This window comes from Hemicordylus capensis, chromosome 2 (genome assembly GCF_027244095.1).
Source record: "Hemicordylus capensis ecotype Gifberg chromosome 2, rHemCap1.1.pri, whole genome shotgun sequence".
Classification (NCBI taxonomy): domain Eukaryota; kingdom Metazoa; phylum Chordata; class Lepidosauria; order Squamata; family Cordylidae; genus Hemicordylus; species Hemicordylus capensis.
The window spans coordinates 392595513-392618533 of record NC_069658.1 but is presented as its reverse complement, the minus strand read 5'-3'; the positions used below and the strand labels follow the sequence as shown (position 1 = coordinate 392618533).

General features: G+C 43.7%; 1 protein-coding gene across 10 annotated transcripts in view; it reads right to left on the bottom strand.

The window, feature by feature from the left end:
- Positions 1 to 23021, bottom strand: part of EVPL (envoplakin) — a 73040-nt gene that overhangs the window by 4570 nt on the left and 45449 nt on the right. For 9 of the 10 annotated variants that reach the window (XM_053299352.1, XM_053299353.1, XM_053299351.1 and 6 more), the window contains 16 exons: positions 22714 to 22752; positions 21219 to 21380; positions 15988 to 16095; positions 12932 to 13027; positions 11292 to 11417; positions 9737 to 9883; positions 8239 to 8393; positions 5395 to 5492; positions 4913 to 5094; positions 4056 to 4234; positions 3710 to 3848; positions 2620 to 2813; positions 1873 to 2023; positions 1394 to 1477; positions 1189 to 1299; positions 350 to 442 (listed from right to left, as the gene is read on the bottom strand). In XM_053299352.1, the coding sequence (XP_053155327.1) occupies positions 350 to 442; positions 1189 to 1299; positions 1394 to 1477; positions 1873 to 2023; positions 2620 to 2813; positions 3710 to 3848; positions 4056 to 4234; positions 4913 to 5094; positions 5395 to 5492; positions 8239 to 8393; positions 9737 to 9883; positions 11292 to 11417; positions 12932 to 13027; positions 15988 to 16095; positions 21219 to 21380; positions 22714 to 22752 (2064 nt within the window). Of the gene's footprint in view, positions 1 to 349; positions 443 to 1188; positions 1300 to 1393; positions 1478 to 1872; positions 2024 to 2619; positions 2814 to 3709; positions 3849 to 4055; positions 4235 to 4912; positions 5095 to 5394; positions 5493 to 8238; positions 8394 to 9736; positions 9884 to 11291; positions 11418 to 12931; positions 13028 to 14093; positions 14179 to 15987; positions 16096 to 21218; positions 21381 to 22713; positions 22753 to 23021 lie in introns of those variants that run through there. The other variant, XM_053299361.1, reaches the window with a different exon arrangement.

The following is a 23021-nucleotide window of genomic DNA, read 5'->3' as shown; positions in this document are numbered from 1 at the left end:
CCTTCTTCTCTAGATGTTTTAGTATCCAACCACCACCACCACCACGCAAGCTTAAAGGCAAACTTAAAGTGGAACAAGGTAATTAATTATGGATATTATGGTAGGTCCACACAAAGGAGAATTCCAGGCATTCCTCCAGCCTGCTTTGGTAGATAATGGCTTCTATCTTTCTAAAAGCAATTTCCCAAGCCATTAGTGTGGTAATATGATAGTATTTCAAAGATTTTTGTGGCATATTTTGATGGGAGAGAAACCAAACCACCTTTCCCACCATCCTTCAGACTGGAATCAGAAGTTACCTGGAATCTATGGCTATTTATATATTTATTACATTGCATTCCACATATACCTTGTCCATAACTTTCTTGGCAAATTCCAGCCGGCTAAGCTGCTCTTTGTTCTCAGCAGCTGTCTCTGTGTAGAGCTTTGTCACATTATTTTCCTAAAGAGGATTGGCAAGAACATTATTTCAATATCACGGCACTTCTTTCTACCATTTCCCCTAAACTTGGGTTACCAAAATCTGTTAGACTACAGTATTGAACAAACAATTCTTTGTGGGCACAAGGGGAACACAGTTTGGTCTAAATCAGGAATGGAGACATCATCAGTGTGAGAATTATTGCTTGCTTTTAGCTAGCTAAGCATGTTTTGTCAGTCTTATTGCCTGTCCTCCTCCTTGCACTCAATCCAGTGCTCTTTGGGCCTCTGCTCAGGACATAACTATGGTGAAGGCGATACACACAAGTGTTAGAAAAATCCAGGCATAGAGGGTTTTGCACTACAGAAAAAGGTTGAACTAGATAACCACTAACTACTTCTTGCACAGCTCTTCACAGTGGTTAGCTCCCAGACAATAGCTTCTTGGAAACCTTGCCTGTTAATATCAGGTGTGAATGCATCCCTCTCCATGTGGCCAGTTCTCAGTCTCCCTCTGTGCATCTTATAGGGGTGGGGGGGAATCTTCCTGATTAGGAGGGCTTGCATCAGGATTATCTCATTTTATATTTGACTGCCTGAAGTTCTGTTGGATTTTGGTGTTTTATTGTATTTTAAAACTATTTTGAACAACATATTGCTTTAACATTTTGTAAGTTGCTTAAGAGCCTAAATTTGCTGAGTAGGTGATGTGGTGGACCTTTTATATAAGGAAATAATCAATCCAGACCCTGGGTCTTAAGTTCTTACCTGAGCCTGGATGCTCTCCTGAAGTGGGGTAACCCGGAGGCGTTTGGCAGATGAAGCAGTTAAAGAAGGGTCCAGAGAAGACCGATATTTTCCTGCCTGAAGTTCATAATCCTGTTTTTAAAATAATAATAATAATAACAGAGTCAAAGGAGGTGCTCATTCATCAGTTGGAAGCAAAAGTTGTGTAGAAACTCCACAAACATACATTGAGAACAGACTGCACATTCTGGGACAAGCTGATTACGGAATTCTTGTCAGATTCTTTGCTCTGGATTTCATCAGCCAGCCTCTGCAGGAAAAACAGAAACAAGCAGCTAGGGCAAAATCCAGGACTATTTATATTAATATTATATTACTTATAAAGTACCAACAGTATGCCTGATGCTTTACAAACATTATAACAAGTCCCTGCCCCAAAGGGGTTTCAATTTAGGTGTCACTCAGCAGTGGCTGTTTCACACATACATAGCATCACTTGACATTGCAGTCATTGAGTGAAGAACATGCATGTGTGAGCTCACTCTAGTAATTACTCTTCTAGGACTCCGATGTGTGTTTAATGTCCTGCATGACCCCAGGTTTTTTCTTTGCATATACTTGTCAATTCATTCCAATAAGTCCTGCATAGAAGCATGGCAACAGCCTTTATTCCTGTTCCTTGTCTGAAAAGGTTGTAATGCTCACCTTCTGGGCCTGGAGCTTATAGTTGATCTGACTTGGCCCATCTGTGGTCTTGACTTGGTACCTGGGCAGATTGTTGAGCCAGAACATCAGGTTCTCATTGGAATTCTGGAACTGTTGGTAGGTGAGGCTGGTGTTCCGGAGTGTCTTCTCCCTGCACAGAGAGTGGAGATCAAGGTTAAAGAAAGGAGGATTGCTTTCATGCTTTGGATGAGTTTTGCAAGAGACCTTACAGGGAATATCCCCCCAGTGGAAATCAGAAAAGTTAATGAAGCTCATATATGGAGAGGCTTTTTGTCCTTTACCGTAGTCCATTAGCAACACATGTTCTTTCACGGGCCACAGTATTACTGGGATTTTAAAGATGAGGAAGTTGGTATAAACTCTAAAGTTATCTCCCTCTTCTTCTTTCTGAACTGCATGTTCAGTTGGGTGTAGTGTGGTATTTCCAGAATTTTTCCCGTCTGCATAGTACAGCAAAATGACTGGCTAGGCAAAAAGGAATCCATTTTTTCCTTCTGTAGTCCCACCGTTCAGCAAGCCTTCTTGTTATATGAGGCAGCTCTGTTGCCCTTAAAAGCCCTGAACTACTTAGCAATGTCAAGCAAGCTCAGGTTATGCCGGCTGCTACAGGGAGTGACTGTGTAACTGATGGCCTCCACTCCTCTCTGTTGACAGGGCAAGACTTTGTTTATGGAAGATGGGTAAGAGAGAGAGAGAAAGAGAGTGTGTGTGTGTTGTACTTCTCACCGGTGATCCAGTTGATCAGCTACAGCATGATATCGGTCATTAAGGAGCTGGACCTCCTTCTTCTGCCTAGGCAGATCTGGGCAGTACTCTTGGAAGTTGTTCTGCACAGCACTGCAGCTGTGCTCTGCATCCTTGAGGCTACGGTTTAATTTCAGCAAGTTGTCCTCCTGTTTAACTAAATCTCGCTTCAGTTTCTACAAAGAGAAAAGACAGCTCAAAACTGCAATTTTATTTAAACCAGGGGGCGAGAGGGAAATAAATTGCCAGCATAATTGCAGTATTTTCCTGGATCATTTGGCCCTATAATTTCAAATGTGCCCCCTGGGACATGTACTAGCAGTATTGTTTGGAGCATTCCACCATTCTTGCCTCATTGTGTACTCGGTATATGAGTGAGGCAAAAGTCATAGATACAAGTTTTGCCATAATGACTACCAGCTAGATGATGTGTGTTTTTGTCAAAGATAATGTTCATGTTTTAACCTACTTCCAGCTATGTGCCCCATCAGTCACTGCTCTTGCCTGCCCCGACCACTTCAGCTCCATTTGACCTGACCCCATGGTCACAGCTCATGCCTATTGTGTTCTCCTACAACTCCAGCTTGTCCACAAGGCATCCAGCCACTCTGTGTTCATACTTGACAGCTGATGTTAACTCCAATTCCTTTGTTAGAACCTGGATCTCTGATATCTTAAATCTACTCATGCCTGAAGATAGTCACATTTGGCCTTTGAAAGGAGAAGAGTAATGGGACTGGAATGCAGAGTGATGCACGTAAGTTATTTTAGGCAGACAAACCAGGTAGATGAAGGCTGGAATACACTTTAAAGGGGATATCTATACAGAAACATAATTTCTCTGGTCCAAGACCATCAATGAGAGGACTAATCAATGAAGAGCTGCAGCTTTATTATTATTTTTAATTAGCTTGCAAAGGAGTTGTGGATTTGATATTTCCAGGAATAAATGAGAAAGCCTTCTTGCTGATCAACTTTCTCATGTATCCTGTTGGTATAAATTTATGAGGTTAAATACACCAGCTCCATCTCTCCCTATGTTTATGTTATCCTGAATTCAGAGGTGTCTCACCTGAAGTTCATTGGCACGGTTCTGCAGTGCATTGGGTGAGGCTGGGATAGTACCATCATGAGATAATTTGGCCTCAAAGGTGCTGATGATCTTGTCCATGTTTTCGATCTGATTCTCTAGATTGAGGCCTGCCTTGGCTCTGTAGAGGGGGAAACATTGTAAAACCAAAGGGCAACCTTTCACTTCAAGACTGTTTCCCCTCAATTCTACACAAAAGCAAGAAGCAGTTCCCTGTATCACACTCAAAACACTCAACGTTTCTTGGAAACATTTAGGAGGATGCTTCCACCTCCAACCATCAACATGGCTCTATTCTTTGCTAATCAATATTGCCAATGCCACTTACTTATCATCATAAAGCCTGGAGAGCACCTTCACATCATTGTATTTGTTCTTGATGTTGTTGAGAGTCACGGGGAGCTGAGAGGCAGAAGTGCCAGCAGGCTTCTTGGAAAGATAGGCTTCACACTCCTTCTGAGCAGCTTCTTTCTCTGCTCCTATGGCTTGGAATCTCCTTGTTGTTCCCTGGGTGGGGGGAAGCAATCCTAAACTTTGAAACCCTGAACAATGACAGACATCTACTGAAAGATCACAACTGTTCTCAGATGGGGACACATGTCTCCACAGCAAACAGTGGATTTGAAACCAGTTAAATGGGTGTGGCCACAGCATATTGGCTTGTGTGATTTAATGATGTGTACAGCATTTTTAACTTGCCCAGCTCAATAGGGTTATGTCCCCATTCCCATCTAGAGGCAGTTATTTTATGAGGGATGAACTGAATCTCTAGTCCAAACACCCACATGGATGTGGCCAAATGATGTAATTATTTATCTTCACATTAGAGAAAAGCAGTCAGAAGTCAAAAAAGCAAGAAAGACTCAATTCTACAAAATACTGTAGAGTAGAGGAGCGGGGGTTTAGGAATGTAATTTTAATCAAGTAGCTTCTAGTGTTAGAAGACAACTTTTCCTCCTCTAACAGAAACGTCAGTGGATTCATCCCAGTTAGTCTTACAATATAGAAACATATCAAGAGGTCCCTATCAAAGCAACACAACCATAGGGTCCTTTTCAGGAGCAGAAAACACTCTTTTCCCTTATGGAGGTGTTCATTCTCACAGAGCAGAAACAGCTGAGCTTTGGCCAATGTATGAGAGCAAACTATCATGGACAAATGAGCAATCAGAATCTCAGCACTTGCCTCTTGGTCTCTGATCCGACGAGTAAGGTCCTCTGTAGGGTCACTGTAATTTAGTGGTGACCTCATGCGGGTAAAAATTTCCTTCTTGACCTGGCCCAACTCATCATCAATTGTGTCCAGCTTATGGAGCAACTGGTCAGCTTGGGGGTCAGCCTCAGATATGGTGTCGCTTCTGACTGGAGCTGGAATGGCAACTAATGTTGACTAAAGCAAACGGAGCTTTCAGATTGCATACAGAGATTCACAACTGGCACCCACCTAAACTTCCCTCCACTCATCTGTCATATCTACTCTAAAAGTTAATCCTTTCCTAGAATGTCTGCTACAAACCTCTGTTCCTGAGGGATGCCTGCATAGGCAGTACAACGAACAGACCCGCAAACCTGAACCGCCTTGGGAATATGGCAGAGTGCCTTAACCAACCTGTCATTCTACATCCGCATGTAATTTCCAGACAGAAAACAGCTAGGATGCTGACATACCTTGATGGCTGGATTTAACTGGCTCCTTGTGGCTGCTTCTCAGCGTGTTCTGGACCGTAGCTCTCTTCTGCTTCACTGTGCTCAGCTCACCTTCCAACCTAAGGATTACAGGAGAAAGTCAGCATTGCGCACAGCACAGGACTTCCCTGCAGCATGTGTGGTCTACACAACATGGGCTTAGAAAGACTAAAGTTGTCTTGTGGGCTATTCATATAAGCACGTTTTAAAATTCCAGATTAAACCATACTCACAGTTTTTTCTCTAGCAAAAATTAGCGATTTATCATTCCTACTTTGCTGTGTTTATCCTGCCTTTTGTCCATGATTAAATTCAAGGTGGCATATATAGGGAATCAAGACTTGTTTAGCGTCTGCAAGTTTCCTGCATCATGTGCCTTCAGGCCATGGCTGGAATTGCTTATACCTTAAGTATATCGCTCATTAAGTACTACAAAGCCCCAATCCATACGTTTTGGGCAGTACAAGAACACTGCTCCAGGAACATATCTGTAGGAACCAATATTTGTGACTGCTAGCTGGCATGATAAGTAACCATATCAATTGCTTGACCTGGAAAACTGATTCCTAGAGACATTATCTGAGTGGTGAGGTAGAAACAGCCACAGAAGCAGCTCTCTGCTGCAGGTAACGTATGAATTGACCTTTAACCACCTTTTGGTCATAGAGTCAGTGTGGTTAATGCAGGAAAACAAAGTACATTTAATCCACTCTAATGCATATCTATGATGGTGTATATAAAATCATATATGTTAATCATTGCATATGTTAATCGTTTATTCTGAATGAATGACATTAATTCGGCTCTGGATTAGTTAACTGAGAATATTTTCTGAATCATGTGATTAGAATTAAAATTTCCACTATTTAAATTCTCTTTGGAAGAGCAGGGGGAAAGTCTTTTTATGACAGTTTAACCACCCTGGCTATGTAAACAAGAGAGTTTGCAAACAAGGGTGGGATATATAAGGGTGATTAATGTGTTACAGTGTTCCTATTCTTCATTATTTGGGGTAGCCAGTGATCCCTGGAGTTCCTCGGGGCCAAACTGCTTGGTTAAGATCAGTTCAAGAAGATATCTATCTCCTCTGAGCAAATTTTATTCAACAATCTGATTGTATCAGCATCACCCTCTTGTAATCTTACATGTTTGCCTGTAAAGCAATTTAGTCAATTCACTGGGCTGAATAGGGTTTGTGAAGCAATTTATGCATGCTTCTTGGTGCTTTATAGTGTTACATCTACCTTATGGCTGAGATCCTGTATTTATATTTCCTCTGCAGAAATTATCCAGATGTCTCCTCACTAAGGCCATTTTTGCCTGCATGTGGATTCTTAGAGCAATATATCAGAATGCTGTGGGCCAGACACCTGGATACTAAGAATTAGCTGGAGATAGTTACAGTATATATTGTGTCAGACCCATTGACATACAGTATGTGGTTGCTTGAAGAGTAGGAAATAGAAAGCATGATTTAAAACAGAAACTGGTGCCATTGTACATGCCATCAATTGTGCCATTGTACATGATGCCATCAACTGACAGGGTGCTGCAGAGGTATAAAATGTGGCGAAGGCCCATGGATTGTCCTCAATTTGCAACTTGTAAGGAGCTTTAAGGAGATAAGCTAATTAAAATTCCTGTTTCAGAGTATATGCTAGGCAACAAGCCACATGCATAGTGTTTTTTGTTTTTTTTAAGCATGGATCCAGAGAGGGAGGGAATACTGGTCATGCAGATAAGCCCTCCCTTAAGTATATCTCCAACAGCATAACTCATTATTATTCTTATATGAAGCACTGAGTTATTTTATTTTACTTATTTAACTAACATATTTTTATACTGACCCAAACTTGTGTTTCATTGAGTTGCCCGAAGGCTGGTTCACAGTGGTGGCTGGCAATAATAATAATATGTACAGGCTATGGATACATATCCTTGATCATCAAGGCTCCTACATGTTGGTTGATCAGGTGAAAACTTTATGATTGTCAAACTAATCTCAGATTACCAGTCTCAGCTTCATGTAGGTTTGGCACGGTGCCAATCTGAGATGCTTGGTAATGCCTGAGTTCACATAACACGCTCCACAGGAGCATGCACACCTTGGGAATCTCAGGTTCCTCCCTCCCCCTCTCTCATAGACTACCTCATACAAATGTCTCAGGGTGGTTTACATAATAAAACCAAACATTAAAACAGTTAACAGCAACTAGTTAAACAAAAACAACCAGCACCATAAAAAACAACTTACAGCTGATTGAAGGCTTGATGGAACAAAGGAGTACTCTTTTAAAACCTGCTAGAGATGGGGACGTGCTTACAGCAACAGGGAGTTCATTGCAAAGCCTCGGGGCAGCTATAGAAAAGGCCCGGCCCTGAATTGCCACCATATGAGCTGGGAGCAGCTGCCGGTGTACCAAATCTTAATAAGTGGTGGGGGTCCTGAAGCAGAAGGCGCTCTCTTAAATACCCTGGGCCCAAGCCGCTTAGGGCTTTATAAGTAATCACTCACACTTTGTGTTCTGCCTGGAAACATATGGGCAGCCAAATGTGAGATGGGCAGCCAAAATGTGTCTATACCCAATATAGACACATTTTCCAATAACCATGTTGCTATCCCTGTTTTACGAAGAAGGAACTGATCTGGAGTGACTGTGCTTCAGCCTCACAAGTCTTCCTATAAAGCCCATAACGATCAGTATAACATTACCTCCAAAGATTAGGCAGAACATGTATTTGCACCTATTTGTGTCCTAAAAAAACAAACAAACAAACAAACAAACAAAGCAGGGGGTGGGTGGGAGCCAACCACGCTGTACTTGCCTGTTAACTCTGTCTATGGCTTCTAGATCTGGAGGTGGGATAGAGAAACAAGCAGCAGGAGCTGCCTTAGTCTCCCTGCTGGTGTTCTGCACCACCCAGTTCTCCTGGTTGCTGTTGTCTTTCAAAGTGTACTTCTCACCTCTCTCAAGCTGCACCTGAAAGAAAGGAATCGGGGAAAGGTTTCCGTTTTAAGTGGATTTAAAATATGGGCAGTGTTTGCCAATAAAAGACCAACTCGCAATATTTTTGGATATCACTGCCCTTCACTGTTCAAATTCGGAGGTGTCCTGAGCTTATTTTGACTACACTTAGATCTTCTATGTCGCTGGGGTTATAACTGACTGCTGAGGAATATAAAAATACGTCCAACCTTCCCTCTTAAGCTATGCCACCATGTTTTCACCTAAAATAAAGAGGTAAATCATTGTATAATATTTCAAACTGTTCCCCCACCCTTGTACTGTTGTTTTTTTTTTAATTTAAGGTTTAATGAAAGTGAATGGAGAGGAAATAAAATGCCCATGTCTAAATGACTCATGGTGAAAACTCATCTAACACTACAATAGTTACTTTATAGTAATGCAGAAGGGAAGGTTAGCAATGCTACTGAATTTGAGTGGGCTGCACAGGGGAGGATTTGAAATATGAAGTATCTTCAACAGAGTGCCACCTTCCACTCCTGCTATGTCCACCTTGGATAATAATTTGAGCTGGAAAAGAACTCCATGGCCTTGTCCCACCACCTCTTCCCTGCTTACCTAGCCTTGTCTGCAGCAACTACAGCAGTGGGCAGGGAGGCCTGGAGGCTTTAAAAAAAAGCCTCCATCTCTATCTTCTCTTATTGGCAGCTGGAAAGTGAGCATCCCAGATATTAGGGACCCCTGGGAGATTTCATTTTCTCCATCTAGAAAATTATATCTCCTGGGGTCCCTGGTCCCTGAGATGTTAACATTTTAGTTACTTGGGTGAGGACAGAAGACCCCTCAGCCTCCAGATCTTCATTGCCACCATCATTGATTTATGTGCTACCAGCTAGGCTAGGCTAGTGAAGGAGACAGTTTTCTGAGGCTCAAGTGCAGGACATTTGGAAATCTCGCTGCACTCCTAATTATGTCAATGGAATGATTATGGGCCATCTGCATTATGTTTTTGAGGAGAGCGGTTATATGTGAAGCTCTTATCCACTCAGGGGAATCCACATAGCCACATTTTTTTTAAAAAGCTGATGCCACAATAGAAGAGCCAGATGCCATATAAATAATGTTTCAGGTCAAATCACACAGCTCCCATCTAGACCAAATGGCAGATGTAAGACTTTTTCAAATATGGCTCAAGGTACCACCCAGCCACTTTCCCTTCTGCTTGCTGTGATTTAACAGCAGTAGCAGCAAGGTGATGTAAGCAGACTTTCAGAAACCACTGTGAGATACACATTAGAAAAGGATGAACACTTCCACCAGATCAGCTTCCATAGCATATGACAATAGCATTTCCTCACATCACCCAAATCCCAGTCACAGATGGTATCCACAGTAATTGGCTGGGAGGTGTGGACTCTGCGTAGTTTCAAAGGACTGATCTCCTTGCTCCTCCTTTTCAGCTCAGCAATGTTCTTCTCAGCTTTTTTCACAGTCTTCTCATCATTCTAGATGGGGATGGGAAGCAGAGGATGAGAGCAGGTATATATCTGGGGCACACAGTATAGCCTAGGGCAGGCCTGCACAACTTGTTGCCTACTGGGCTGAACACAGCCCACCAATCATCTGTTGTGGCCTGCCAAGCCCTTGACTACCATCTTGTTTCCAGGCAGAAAGCAAAAATGGGGCTTATCGGACTTCGTAGGCCTGGCCTAAAGCCAGGAGACCCTCATTTGGAGAATTTTCATCGGATGGCTTTTGCCCTGTTTACATTAGTGGGTGAAGGCAGGTCAAAGCTGCACTCGTTGACCCCACTCCCAAGCTTCATGATAATACCCTAATCATCTGGATGTGTGTAGGTATGATCAAGACCACTAGGCATGATCTCATGTCCCTTTCCACTTGTTCACTGAGCACATGATGGTCATTTGAAAAGGGCTTTTGTGTGCCATCCGTTCTGAACTTCTATGGGACCTTCTGTGAGAGAATTCAGTCACAAGGCACAGGACAGGATGCCGTTTTATCCAGCTACTCATCTTTCCTCCTTTTAAGCAGTTTAGGAAGCTGCCATATACTGAGGCGAGTCTCATGATCAGTGTGACCCACCTTAAAAGGGTTTGTGGGGAGAGCAGACGATCCTCAGACAGCCCTGGGCGGGCGGATCAGCCGCCCACACGACTGCCGGCTCCGTCACGGAACCTGGGGGGCTGCAGGGATCGGGGGCTGCACAGCCCCCGGGAGTTCCAGGATGCTCCGTGTGAGTGTGCGGGGCATCCTGGAGAGACCCCCAGGGCCGGGAGGCTTGTTTCAGCCTCCCCAGCAGGGGTCTTCTCGTATGTTGCTGCAGCGCAGAGCGGCAGCACGGCAATAGACAATCAAATAGATGGGGTTCGTGGAGCGCTCGTTCCACTAACCTTGTCTAAGGGGAGGGGGAATTAGGAGGGTTTGCTGCCGGGAGCTGCACAGCTCCCGTGGCAGCAGATGATCGGGCAAAAGCAGGCTAGGCTCCCTTAGCCCGCTTTTGCCCGATCGTGAGGATCTCCTCACTGAGTCAGACCATTAGCCCATTTAGCTCAGCATTATCTACACTGAGTCTCCAGGATTTCAGACAGGGGTTATCTCCCGCCCTACCCGAAGATGCCTGGGATCAAACCTGGCACCTTCTGCATGCAAAGCAGACATTCTTCCACTGAACTACAGCCCTTTCTCTTAATGCTTGCTTGCCTTTACCCAAGTGAATGGTATGAATCAAGTCTTTTGTTCAGCTTATAACGTTCTGCACATAATTGAATTTTGGTGAAGCCCTAAATATGAGTAATTAGGTTTGGTTGTCACAGTTATCTAGGAAAGGCATGGTTGCTTGAAATCTGTCATCAAGACACGACAGTTCCCCACTCCCCACATTGTAGTTCTCACCTCCAGCTGACGGATTAAGTCAGACACCACTCCTGGGCTGTCCTTGTTGAACTTGCTGTATTTTGTATCAAGGTCATTGGTCAACTTGTTTAAAGACTGGCTCACAGAATCGACATCATCATAGAACTAATGGTGAAAGAGAAAACCCAAAAAGTGTCAGAAGATGCTTCTTTAGCCTGGAAGTTCAGGCAGTGTAGTCTCTGCTTAGCCACTGCACAGCACAGTGTGTTTACAGTGGTGCTTTTTCAGGGACTGGAGATATAATCATACTATATTCAGTCTGCACTAGCTTCAGGGCACAAGAGCTCATGTTGACCCCTACCAATTTTGCTTGTGCTACACAATTGGGTGACTGTTTAGGGTGACTGAGCACATTTAGCTCAGTACAGATTACCCCCCAGGAGTGATGTCAGTAAGGGATTATTTCATGCCATGCGGTCACTGTGTGGTGTGGGTAGGGGTGGATTCCTCCATGCTTTTTATTTGGTGCTAAAACACTAAACGGGCCAGGGATTAGAGATGTGCACAAAGCGTTTCGTGCACATCCTGGGGGGGGGGGGTAGAGAACAAGCCCTTTAAGAGGAGGAGGAACGCAGGTCTTACCTGCTCCTCCCAGGCCCACCCTGCCACTGCCCTAGCACGGCGCTATCAGGATTACATGCCCCGCCACTTGGCTGCAGGCCTGCTCCCAACAGCCAATGGGCAGGATCAGCACAGAAATGGTGTCCATGCACAAATGGATGCCATTTGAAGTGGTCAGCAATAGCATGTTGACCACTCAAGATGGCGCCTGTGCAGATGCCATTTCTGTGCTGACCCCACCCACGGGCTGTTGGGAGCAGCTCTGCAGCTTGGCATTTAATCCTGACAGTGCCATTATTATTATTATTATTATTATTATTATTATTAAATTTATATCCCGCTCTTCCTCCAAGGAGCCCAGAGCGGTGTACTACATACTTGAGTTTCTCTTACACAACAACCCTGTGAAGTAGGTTAGACTGAGAGAGAAGTGACTGGCCCAGAGTCACCCAGCTAGTTTCATGGCTGAATGGGGATTTGAACTTGGGTCTCCCCGGTCCTAGTCCAGCACTCTAACCACTACACCACGCTGGCTCTCTGGGTGGCTCTCATGCTGGGGTGGTGGGGTGCTTCTTTCCTCCTCTTAAAGTGCTTGCTTGCCCCCACCGAAACAATTCAGCGGGGGAAGCTTGAAGCGTTTTGGCACCTCGAAACAGGCGCCGAAATGCTTCGTGCACATCCCTACCAGCAATACGTCCTAGTTCTAACCACAACAGTCCAATTAACTGTGAACATTTAATTTCCCCCACAAAACCAAAGCTATGGCTCAAGAGGAATACGTGAGGCATCTGGGTTTCACGACATATAATGAAAGAGGGGGATAGAGAGAACGACAAGAGTACGAAGTCTAGAAGGCACACACTGACCACTATGCTTTATACAAAATTTCCTTGGCCCCTTAGGATTTAGTAAACTCTTCCAGCATATTTTAAATAATATCTACACACAATTATAGGAGTTGGAAACCTGATTTTAAATGAGAGAGAAAGATTTGGGTTCCTCAGCATCCTACATATTCCATCCTCTAGTCTCCTCCCTCCTCTGCCAGCCCAATTTACCTTTCTATAGTTCTCTATGTTCTTCAGATGATTCTCCTGGCAGATGCACAAGTTGAGAAAATTCTGCCACTCACTCTTCAGGGCTTCCTGATGAGCCTGCAGTAAGGGAGGAAAAAACTTCTTATGTGCTTCTGACCAGCTGTATCTTTTTCTGTCTTTGAGTTCTTTCTCTGTCATATCCCTTAGTCCCAGGACTGACAGTAGATAGTGCTGGCAGCTAAATCCATGCAACAAAGTATAGATATTACAGGACAGAAATAATATGTTTTATCCAAAATTTGATAGGAGAATATTTTATATTAAGTGAACACCAGATCCACCACAAATGCTAATGGAGCTAAAAAAAGAGTAGCATAGATATAAGTAGACTTCATATCAATATTGTCCTGCAGGGATAAAACATAGCTGCTAATAAATACAAGTATAACGTCATATGAACAGCATATGAACCTGCCAGGGCCCTCCGCTCAGCATCTCAGGCCCTGCTCATGGCCCTGCCACTAACAGAGATCTGGTTTGTGGGGACTAGAAACAGGGCCTTTTCGGCTGTGGCCCATCAGCTTTGGAAAGTCCCCCCCAAAAGAGCTTCGCCATGCTCCCTCAATGTTTTGTATTTTTAAAAAAATCAAACACATCTTTTTAAAGAGGCTTTTTAATGTTTTATCTGCTGCTTATATCTGGTAGGTTCTTTAGTTTTTATAGTTCTCAGTTTCTAGCTTTTGATTAACAACTTTTAATTTGAAATTTTTAAAAAACTGGTAATTTTAAACATGGTTTTAGCCTGGTCTTTTAACTTGTTTAACTTTATTAATCTTTTATTTTACATTTTATCTATTTTATTAATGCTGGGGGCCACCCCGGGCAGTAGTGTACTGGAGGGGTGGGATATGATTATTTTTAAATAAATAAATAATAATTAAAATAATGTCCACTGCAGACAACAGGGGGGGAAAGACAAAGCTACAAGAAACAGCCTGCCCCAACGTTTTGAAGTATATTTGTTATCATAAGACTGTTTACACAATGCAGTTAAATTCAATAACTGTCATGGCTTCCCCCAAGGAATCTAGGAATTTTAGTTCAGTGAGGCTCTCCAAGTTCCATTCCACCTTCTCAGCATTATAGTTCCCAGAGTTCCTTGGAAAGAGAGCAGTAGTGGCACCTGGAGCTTTCCCACACAAGACTTCCAGTTCTCGGAGTACCCGATGAGGGAAGCCACTTTGAATGAAATTCGCAGCATTAGGGAAGCCGCCCCTCCCCTCTCTACAGCGAGTTTTCTTTTGTGTAGGTGCACACACAGCTCGATTCTCTGTTTTCCACGTGGCCAATGGTTTTCTAGAGGAGGCGGGACACAACGCCTCCCTTTCCCCCAAGGGTTTAGTAATTAAAGCACCCTCTGTGATCTGAGACTATTGAAGTACACACATACACACGTGTACGTAAAAGACTGCATCTCCCCCCTCCAAAAACTTTCAAAGAGCAAAAAGCCTGAAAACTAGGTTTTCAACTCTATTCCTCATGGCAAAGGCAAGACAGCTTTGTTTTTATATTCCACTGATTCGCTCTTATCATGTAAATGTAAAGACTGATGTCAGCGTTTCGCATTGGATTTTCCAGGAAACTTCGCTGAAAATCATTTTAAAAATTTGGAAATAAACCGGGATGAGCTGAAATCCAGCAGGAAAAACCCGATTTCTGTGTGAGGTGAATGTGGCTGTAGTGAGAACACACAGCCTGCCTCCCAGAGGAGATTCGGAGTAAAGCCCCTGTGTGGGAAAGCTCCTGGGGGAGGGAACTGAGGGGGAGATTTCCCACACATAGCTTCCCTCTCTCGGGGTAAATGATGAGGGAAGCAGCCCCTCCCCTCTGCTCCTGGGTTTTCTTTTGGTGCAGGTTCACTTTGCATGCCTCCATGATTTCCTTCTAGTCAATGGGTGTGGGGTTGAAGAGAAAGAGAGCACTCCTTGGGTAGGAACACAATTTTGTCTTCAAAATCTCATATCCTAGAGTGGGAGCATTTGTATACACTAACAGATTTCTCCCCCGCCCCCCAACACACGTGTGGTGTTTTAACCCGCAAAAACCTTAAGCAAGCAGACTAATATTGTTCAAAAAAGCCAACTTGAGCAAACACAGAGGTTTTACTTTTGTTACTAGAACTTAAAGAGTTTGCTTCCTGCAGCTAGGCAAGCCAGCTTGATTTGCATTTTGAAAGAGCTATATCAGCATTCCTAAAGTGTGTTTCCCTCTTATCATGTTAATGATTCTGTCAGTGCCTCTCTCTCCCTATTTGCTCTGGAATTTTCAGAAAAACTCACTTAGAACCAGCATTTTAAAAACCCAGAAATATATCGAGATAAGCTAGAATTTGGAAGACAAAGCCCGATTTGTGTGTGGAGTGCTTCCAAGGATCTCGAGTGGACTTCAAGGTAAGTTTGGTCAGTGTGTGAACGCACACACTCTCTTCCGAAGGAGATTCCCTGTGTGGAAATGCTCAGGAAGGCACAGAAGGGGCAAAGTGTATTTATGGGTGGGGTGAGCTGTGTTTCACATATTAGATTTCTGAAACAGAATTGCGGGGGCAGGTGGGGGGAACTACTTGTCTGGGGTGGTGCTCACTGCCCTTGGAAGAAGGAATGACAGTGAAATGTTTTGTAACGTGGATATGCCTGATGAAGCACCAGATGCTACTCTGGTTCAAGTAGCAAGACTAAACCCTTCATCTAAAGTTGGCTGCAAGACTGTGAGAAAGTCAGGTGTGTTTCTTTATAGGGCAGAATAGGGTTGCCTGTTCTGAGCTCTTGGGGTGAGGTAGGCTGTGAAGCTCAGACAGTAATTCAGTAAAGCTCCTTTAGTTTGCTGATCGGGCAGTTCTAGTAAACAAACTGGAAAATCCCTTATAATAAACAGGTATTTATGCAGAGTTTGTAGTAAGAGAAGCATAGAGCAATTCTGTAATTAAAGGCAGGATTATAATCTCTGCGATGATATCTCCCTATATTTATTTCCCTGTTTCCTGAAATGTGGAGACAGACAATTTCAAATTCAGCACCTACCTGGATGGGCTCCACAGCTGGATGGTTCAGCTGAATCATCCTCTCCCCGTCATCCTGGAGTGTATTTACATACTCTTCCTGGTTAAGGAGCTCATTGCTCTTGAAGTCCTTCAGGGCAGAGAAAAGAGCCTGTAAACACTCTGAATGCTGAAAAGATCCAAGGCCTGATAATAGATAGTTTCATGTGGTAGGGCAGGGGGAGAGTCTTGTGGCACCTTAAAAACTCACAGATTTATTCGAATTGAGATTAAATCCAGACAAGATGGAGGTGCCGCTGGTCAGTAGAAAAGCCAATTGAGATAGGAGGATTCAACCAGCTCTGGATGGGGTTGTACTTCCCTTGAAAGAGCAAGTGCCCAACTTGGGGGCATTGCTGGGCCCGGCTCTGCTTTTAGATGCTCAGGTGCAGGCGGTGACCAGAGGTGCCTTTGGAGTTGTGCTCCAGCCAGCTAGTGCTTGAGAAGGCAGATCTGGCCATGGTTACCCATGCTATAGTCACATCACAGCTGGATTATTGCAATGTACTTTATGTGGGGCTGTTCTTGAATAATATTCGGAAACTTCAGTTGGTGCAGAATACAGCTGCCAGGGTTCTCTCTGGAACTCCTTGCTCAGAGCATATTACATCTATATTGAAAGAGCTCCACTGGCTGCAAATTTGTTTCCAGATCCAGTTCAAGGTGCTGGTTATTATATTTAAAGCCCTTAACGGTTTGGGTCCTGCATACCTGAAGGACTGCCTGCTCCTAATGGTTTCTGTGCACCCAACCTTTCAGAGGGCCTTTTCTCCATGTGCCAATGTTGAGAAAGGCTAAATTGTCATGCACGCAGGACAGGGCCTTCTCTGTTGTTGCCCCCAGGCTCTGGAATACTCTCCCAGAGACTGTCTGCTCTCTGACACCTGTGGATGCTTTTAAAAACAACTAAAGACCTTTTTAGCCTACTTTCCAGTAGGCTTATGAGATCACCCGACATTCTCTGTGTGTGTGTGTGTGCGCGTGTGTGTCCATCCGTGTGTGTGTGTGTCCCATCAACTTTGCAACTTCGGGACCAATATGAACCAAATTGGGTACCGTTGTAGGGACACCTCAATGATGTAGTTTGTGATGATGTCATCCACCCTGATCCAAGATGGCGGACGTGTAAACTCTTGAGGCTCAAGTGGGCTAACCTGTGAACCACCTAGCAGATTTGAACAAATTTGCTAGAGCTGTAGGGACACATAGGTATGTCCTAATGATGTGGTGTGTGATGATGATGTCATCCACTCCAATTCAAGATGGTAGCCGCATGAACATCTGAGGCCCAAGTGGGCTAATTTGTGGACTGTCTAACCAATTTAAACCAAATTAGGTACAGTTGCAGTGAGTGACACACAGGGACACCTCAACTGCGTAGTTTGTGATGATGTCATCCACACCGTTTCAAGATGGCAGACACGTAAACTTTTGAGGCACAAGTGGGCTAACTTGTGAACCACTTAACTGATCTGAACCAAAATAGCTGCAGCTGTAGGGACACATAGGGACACCTCAACTGCCTAGTTTGTGGTGATGTCATCCACCCCAATTCAAGATGGCAGACCTGTAAACTTTTGAGGTACCAGTGGGCTAACTTGTAAACCGCTTAACCAATTTGAACCAAATCTGGTACAGCGGTAGGGGCACTTCAGGGGCATAGTTTGTGATGATACCATCCACCCCAATCCAAGAAATTTGGGGAAGCTGCAGTGAGTGACACACAAGGACACCTCAATGGCATAGTTTATGATGATGTCATCCACATCAATTCAAGATGGCAGATGTGTAAACTTTTGAGGCACAAGTGCACTAACTTGAGGACTGTCTAACCGATTTGAACCAAATTTGGTACAGTTGTAGTGAGTGACTCACAGGGACACCTCAATGGTGTAGTTTGTAATGATGTCATCCACCCTGATCCAAGATGGCGGACGCATGAACATTTGAGGTGCAAGAGATCTAACTTATAGACCTTGATTTGAACCAAATTTAGTCCAGTTGCAGAGACAGTGAAAGGAAAGTAGGCTGATTAGTTCTTACTAGAACAACTTGTTATTTGTTCAGGCTTTGAGTCCTTAGAGGCTGCCGAGTCTCTCAGTTTCTCTGCTTCTCTTATATTTTAATGGTGGTTGTTATTGGTTTTTTGTTTTGGCGTTTTATATTTTTTTATTGTTTAAGTGATTTTAAAATTTTAAATGTGATTTTTATGGAGTTTTACTTTTGTAAACTGCCTTGGGATTCTTATGAAAGGCAGTATAAAAATTGAATACATACAGTGAGGGAAATAAGTATTTGATCCCCTGGCTGATTTTGTCCGTTTGCCCTCTGACACAGAAATGACCAGGCTATAATTGGAATGGTAGGTTTATTGTAGCTGTGAGAGACAGAATAACAACAAACAAACCCTCAAAAGCCCAGTGCCCAAAAGTCAGCGATGGATTTGCATTGTAGTGAGGGAAATAAGTATTCGATCCCCTATCAACCAGCAAGATTTCAGGATCCCAGGTGTCTTTTCACTATATGCAGGTAACGAGCTGAGATGAGGAACACCCTCTGTAAGGGAGTGCTCCTAATCCCAGCTTGTTACAGTACCTGTATAAAAGACACCTGTCCATAGAAGCAAGCAATCACTCAGCTTCCAAACTCACCACCATGCCCAAGACCAAAGAGCTGTCGAAGGATGTCGGGGACAAGGTTGTAGACCTGCACAAGGCTGGACTGGGCTACAAGACTGTCGCCAAGCAGCTTGGTGAGAAGGTGACTACAGTTGGCACGATAACTCGCAAATGGAAGAAACACAAAATAACTGTCAATCTCCCTCGGTCTGGGACTCCATGCAAGATCTCACCTCGTGGAGTTGCAGTGATCATGAGAACGGTGACAAAGCAGCCCAGAACTACACGGGGGGAACTTGTCAATGATCTCAGGGCAGCTGGAACCATAGTCACCAAGAAAACAATTGGTAACACACTACGCCGTGAAGGACTGAAATCTTGCAGTGCCCGCAAGGTCCCCCTGCTCAAGGCAGCACATGTACAGGCCCGTCTGCAGTTTGCCAATGCACATCTGAATGATCCAGAGGAGAACTGGGCGAAAGTGTTGTGGTCAGATGAGACCAAAATCGAGCTCTTTGGCATCAACTCAACTCGCCGTGTGTGGAGGAGGAGGAATGCTGCCTATGAGCCCAAGAACACCATCCCCACCATCAAACATGGAGGTGGACACATTATGCTTTGGGGGTGTTTTTCTGCTAAGGGGACAGGACACCTTCACCGCATCGAAGGGATGATGGACGGGACCACGTACCGTTGGCTCTTGGGTGAGCACCTCCTTCCCTCAGCCAGGGCATTGAGAATGGGTCGTGGATGGGTATTCCAGCATGACAATGACCCAAAACACACAGCCAAGGCAACAAAGGAGTGGCTCAAGAAGAAGCACATGAAGGTCCTGGAGTGGCCCAGCCAGTCTCCAGACCTTAATCCCACAGAAAATCTGTGGAGGGAGCTGAAGGTTCGGGTTGCCAAACATCAGCCTCGAAACCTTTCTGACTTGGAGAGGATCTGCAAAGAGAAGTGGGACAACATCCCTCCTGGGTTGTGTGCAAACCTGGTGGCCAACTACAAGAAACGTCTGACCTCTGTGATTGCCAACAAGGGTTTTTCCACCAAGTACTAAGACATCTTTTGTGAAGGGATTGAATACTTATTTCCCTCACTACAATGCAAATCCATCGCTGACTTTTGGGCACTGGGCTTTTGAGGGTTTGTTTGTTGTTATTCTGTCTCTCACAGCTACAATAAACCTACCATTCCAATTATAGACTGGTCATTTCTGTGTCAGAGGGCAAACGGACAAAATCAGCAGGGGATCAAATACTTATTTCCCTCACTGTACATAAATATAGCTTTTAATTTTGTCTTTAAAGTGCCAGAAAACTCACTGTTATTTTTGCTGCAACGGATTAACGTGACTTTCCCTCTGAATTCAATGGGGCGAAAGTACTAATCCAACTGGCCCTGGGAACTGCCAGGTCTACTGATAGTGACTGACATCCTGAGTAATTTACTCAACAGAAGTCCTACTGAAAGGAAGTAATCCTTTAGAGTAACTCCTGAATAGTACTACTAAAAATTTAGGCTGGATGTCAGTCAGTAAGTCTAGTAACTGGCTGACTTTTCTGAAGTCAGTGTGGCAGATAAAACTGCTGTTAGGGTTTTCATACGAAATTGCAAACATAGAGAAGATGTGTATAGCAACAAATAGGATTTAACTGAAGAATAAAAGATTGCTTACCCAGTCACAACTGGATAAATCTAAAGCGGATATGGGTTGACCATCCAACTCGTAAGACTTGAACGGAGATATTTTTTGCTTGCTAACCACCCATAATGCTTTCAGAAGCATTAGCTGTGGTGCTTTAAGTAAAATGAAAGGCATTATCAATCCCCAAATGAAAATGATTTGGTTCAGTCTTGCTCTGGTGATTAAGAATCAAATTTCAAAAATATGTACCCCAAGTTTTAAGGAAACCTAGGTGGAAAATTACTCAAATAAAGTTACTCAAAGTAGTCCCATTGAAATTAAAAAGACAAGTTAGACATTGCCATTTCATGTCAACCATTATTATTATTATTATTATTATTATTATTATTATTATTATTATTATTAAACGGTTTGAGCCCGGGATACCTGAGGGACCGCCTGCTCCCAAGGGTTGCTGCCCGCTTGACAAGGTCATCTGAGGGGGCTCTGCTCTGGGTGCCGACAATGAGTGAGGCTCGGTTGTCATGCACACAGGACAGGGCCTTCTCTGTTGCTGCCCCCAGATTCTGGAATGCTCTCCCAGTGGCTATTCGCTCCTTGGTCTCCATCACAGCTTTTAGGAAAAGTGTAAAATCTTGGCTTTTTGCCCAGGCATTTATTTGATTCTCTGCTGCTGCTCTTTATAGTCTTTATTGCTTTTATGCTTTAAAAAAAATTTTTTTTAAATCAGATTTGTTTAATATTTTTCCCCTACTTAATATTTTAATGTGTCTTTTTTACCGTTTTGTGTTAATTTTTTTTGCTGTAAACCACCTTGGGATTGCTTTAATGAAAGGCGGTATATAAATTTAACAATTAAAAAAAATAAAATAAAAATTAAGGACCCTTAATCAAAGGTATACACTACAGCTTTCATTCCATCCCACCAGGTTTTATGGCATCACTTACCTCATATTCACGCCGCACTGTCTGGGGATCAATCATTTGGTCACTCCATTCTTGCTTCAAGATCTTGTTCTGCTGCTCTGCAAGGTAGCCCAACTCCTTAGTGCAACCTTGGAGGTGTGTATAAAGGCTGTTCAAGCTCTGGCCTCGCCACATTGAAGATTTCTGGCAAATTGGAGAGAGGAAGACTTCAGGGCCCTGCCCACATTTTCTTTTTACCATTTCTATTGTCCTTCTCAGGGCACATGGCACTTTCTAATTTCTTCCTATTTAATTTTACCTCACGATAACCCAATGCACTAGTTTCAGATGGAAGTTAAAAACCACCATTGTGCTTTTATGGCTGTGAAGAGGGAGAGTGAACCTGGTTCTCCTACACCCAAACTTAGTATTCTATGTACTGGATCACAGACCACAACTCAAGGATCTTAAAGAATGGTTGGCTAGTATGGCAGTGGAAGATGGACAACAGACTGTTTGTTGTCCGTAAGTCACATGACTTAATAGATAGGGTGAAGAGGTTATCTATCTCACAGGCATGGGAACTCTAGAAACTAGGGGTGTGCATTTGATTAGCTGTCGAATGGATTTGGTTCAAATAAGAAATGATTTGCAAATTTAACCCCGAATCGAGTTACTCTCAAATTAGAGGGTCCAATTCAGGGTTGAGGAGAATCACCCCCAATGCAACCCAAATTGATTTGGGTGATTTGCATGCCATTTCAAGGCCCATTTTGCTGGAAAAACGGGCCTCAATACGGCACTTTCCCCCCAGGGACAGTGGGTCCACCAATTAGGATTGGCGGGTAGATGAGCCCTCTACTCTAGACTTAGCACATTGGCCCACCTCAGAGGACAGGTCTACCTGGGTAGACCTGTCCTCCGAGGTGGGCTGATGCACCAAGTTCAGAGCAGAGGACTGGTCTACCTGCTAACCCCAATTGGTAGACCGGCTCTCTGAGGGGCGGGGGTGGGGGAGAAGCACCACTTTGAGGCCCATTTCCCCAGCAAAATGGGCCTCAAAATGGTGTGCGAATCACTCAAATCAATTCTAATAGTTGCTGACATTCTGATATAAATCAGCCGAATCGAGGCTGATTCATTGAGGCAGCGGGCCAAGCCAGCTGCTTTCAACATATCAGTTCGAAGCTGTGTGATTCGATTTGATCTTGAATTGAATCGCAGATTTTGATTCATGCACACCACTACTAGAAACCACTTGCGTAAGCAGTGGGAAACATGGCATTTAATATTGCACCCAGGGCACACAAATGTTTAGCAACAACATTGCTTCTGTCATCACCTTTCCAGTGAGTTCATAAATGCTTCAGGAGTCCACCAATCAGCAGCACCCACTAAGCCGACCTAACTTTCATAATCACACCCTCTCCAAATCTGACAAGTATAACAAATATATATATATATATATATATATATATATATATATATATATATATATATGAAAAGCTAGTAATAAAATGCTGAAGAAGATCCTTACCAGCAAATCCTTATAGCGGCTTTTTATATCTGCTACATCCTAGTTGTTTTGAGAGATAAATATACAAAATATTATTATTATTACATTTATATCCTGCTCTTCCTCCGAGGAGCCCAGAGCGGTGTACTACATACTTGAGTTTCTCTTTCACAACAACCCTGTGATGTAGGTTAGGCTGAAATAGAAGTGACTGGCCCAGTGTCACCCAGCAAGTATCATGGCTGAATGGGGATTTGAACTCGGGTCTCCCCAGTTCTAGTCCAGCACTCTAACCACTACACCATGCAGGCTCAAAATAATTGGTTACA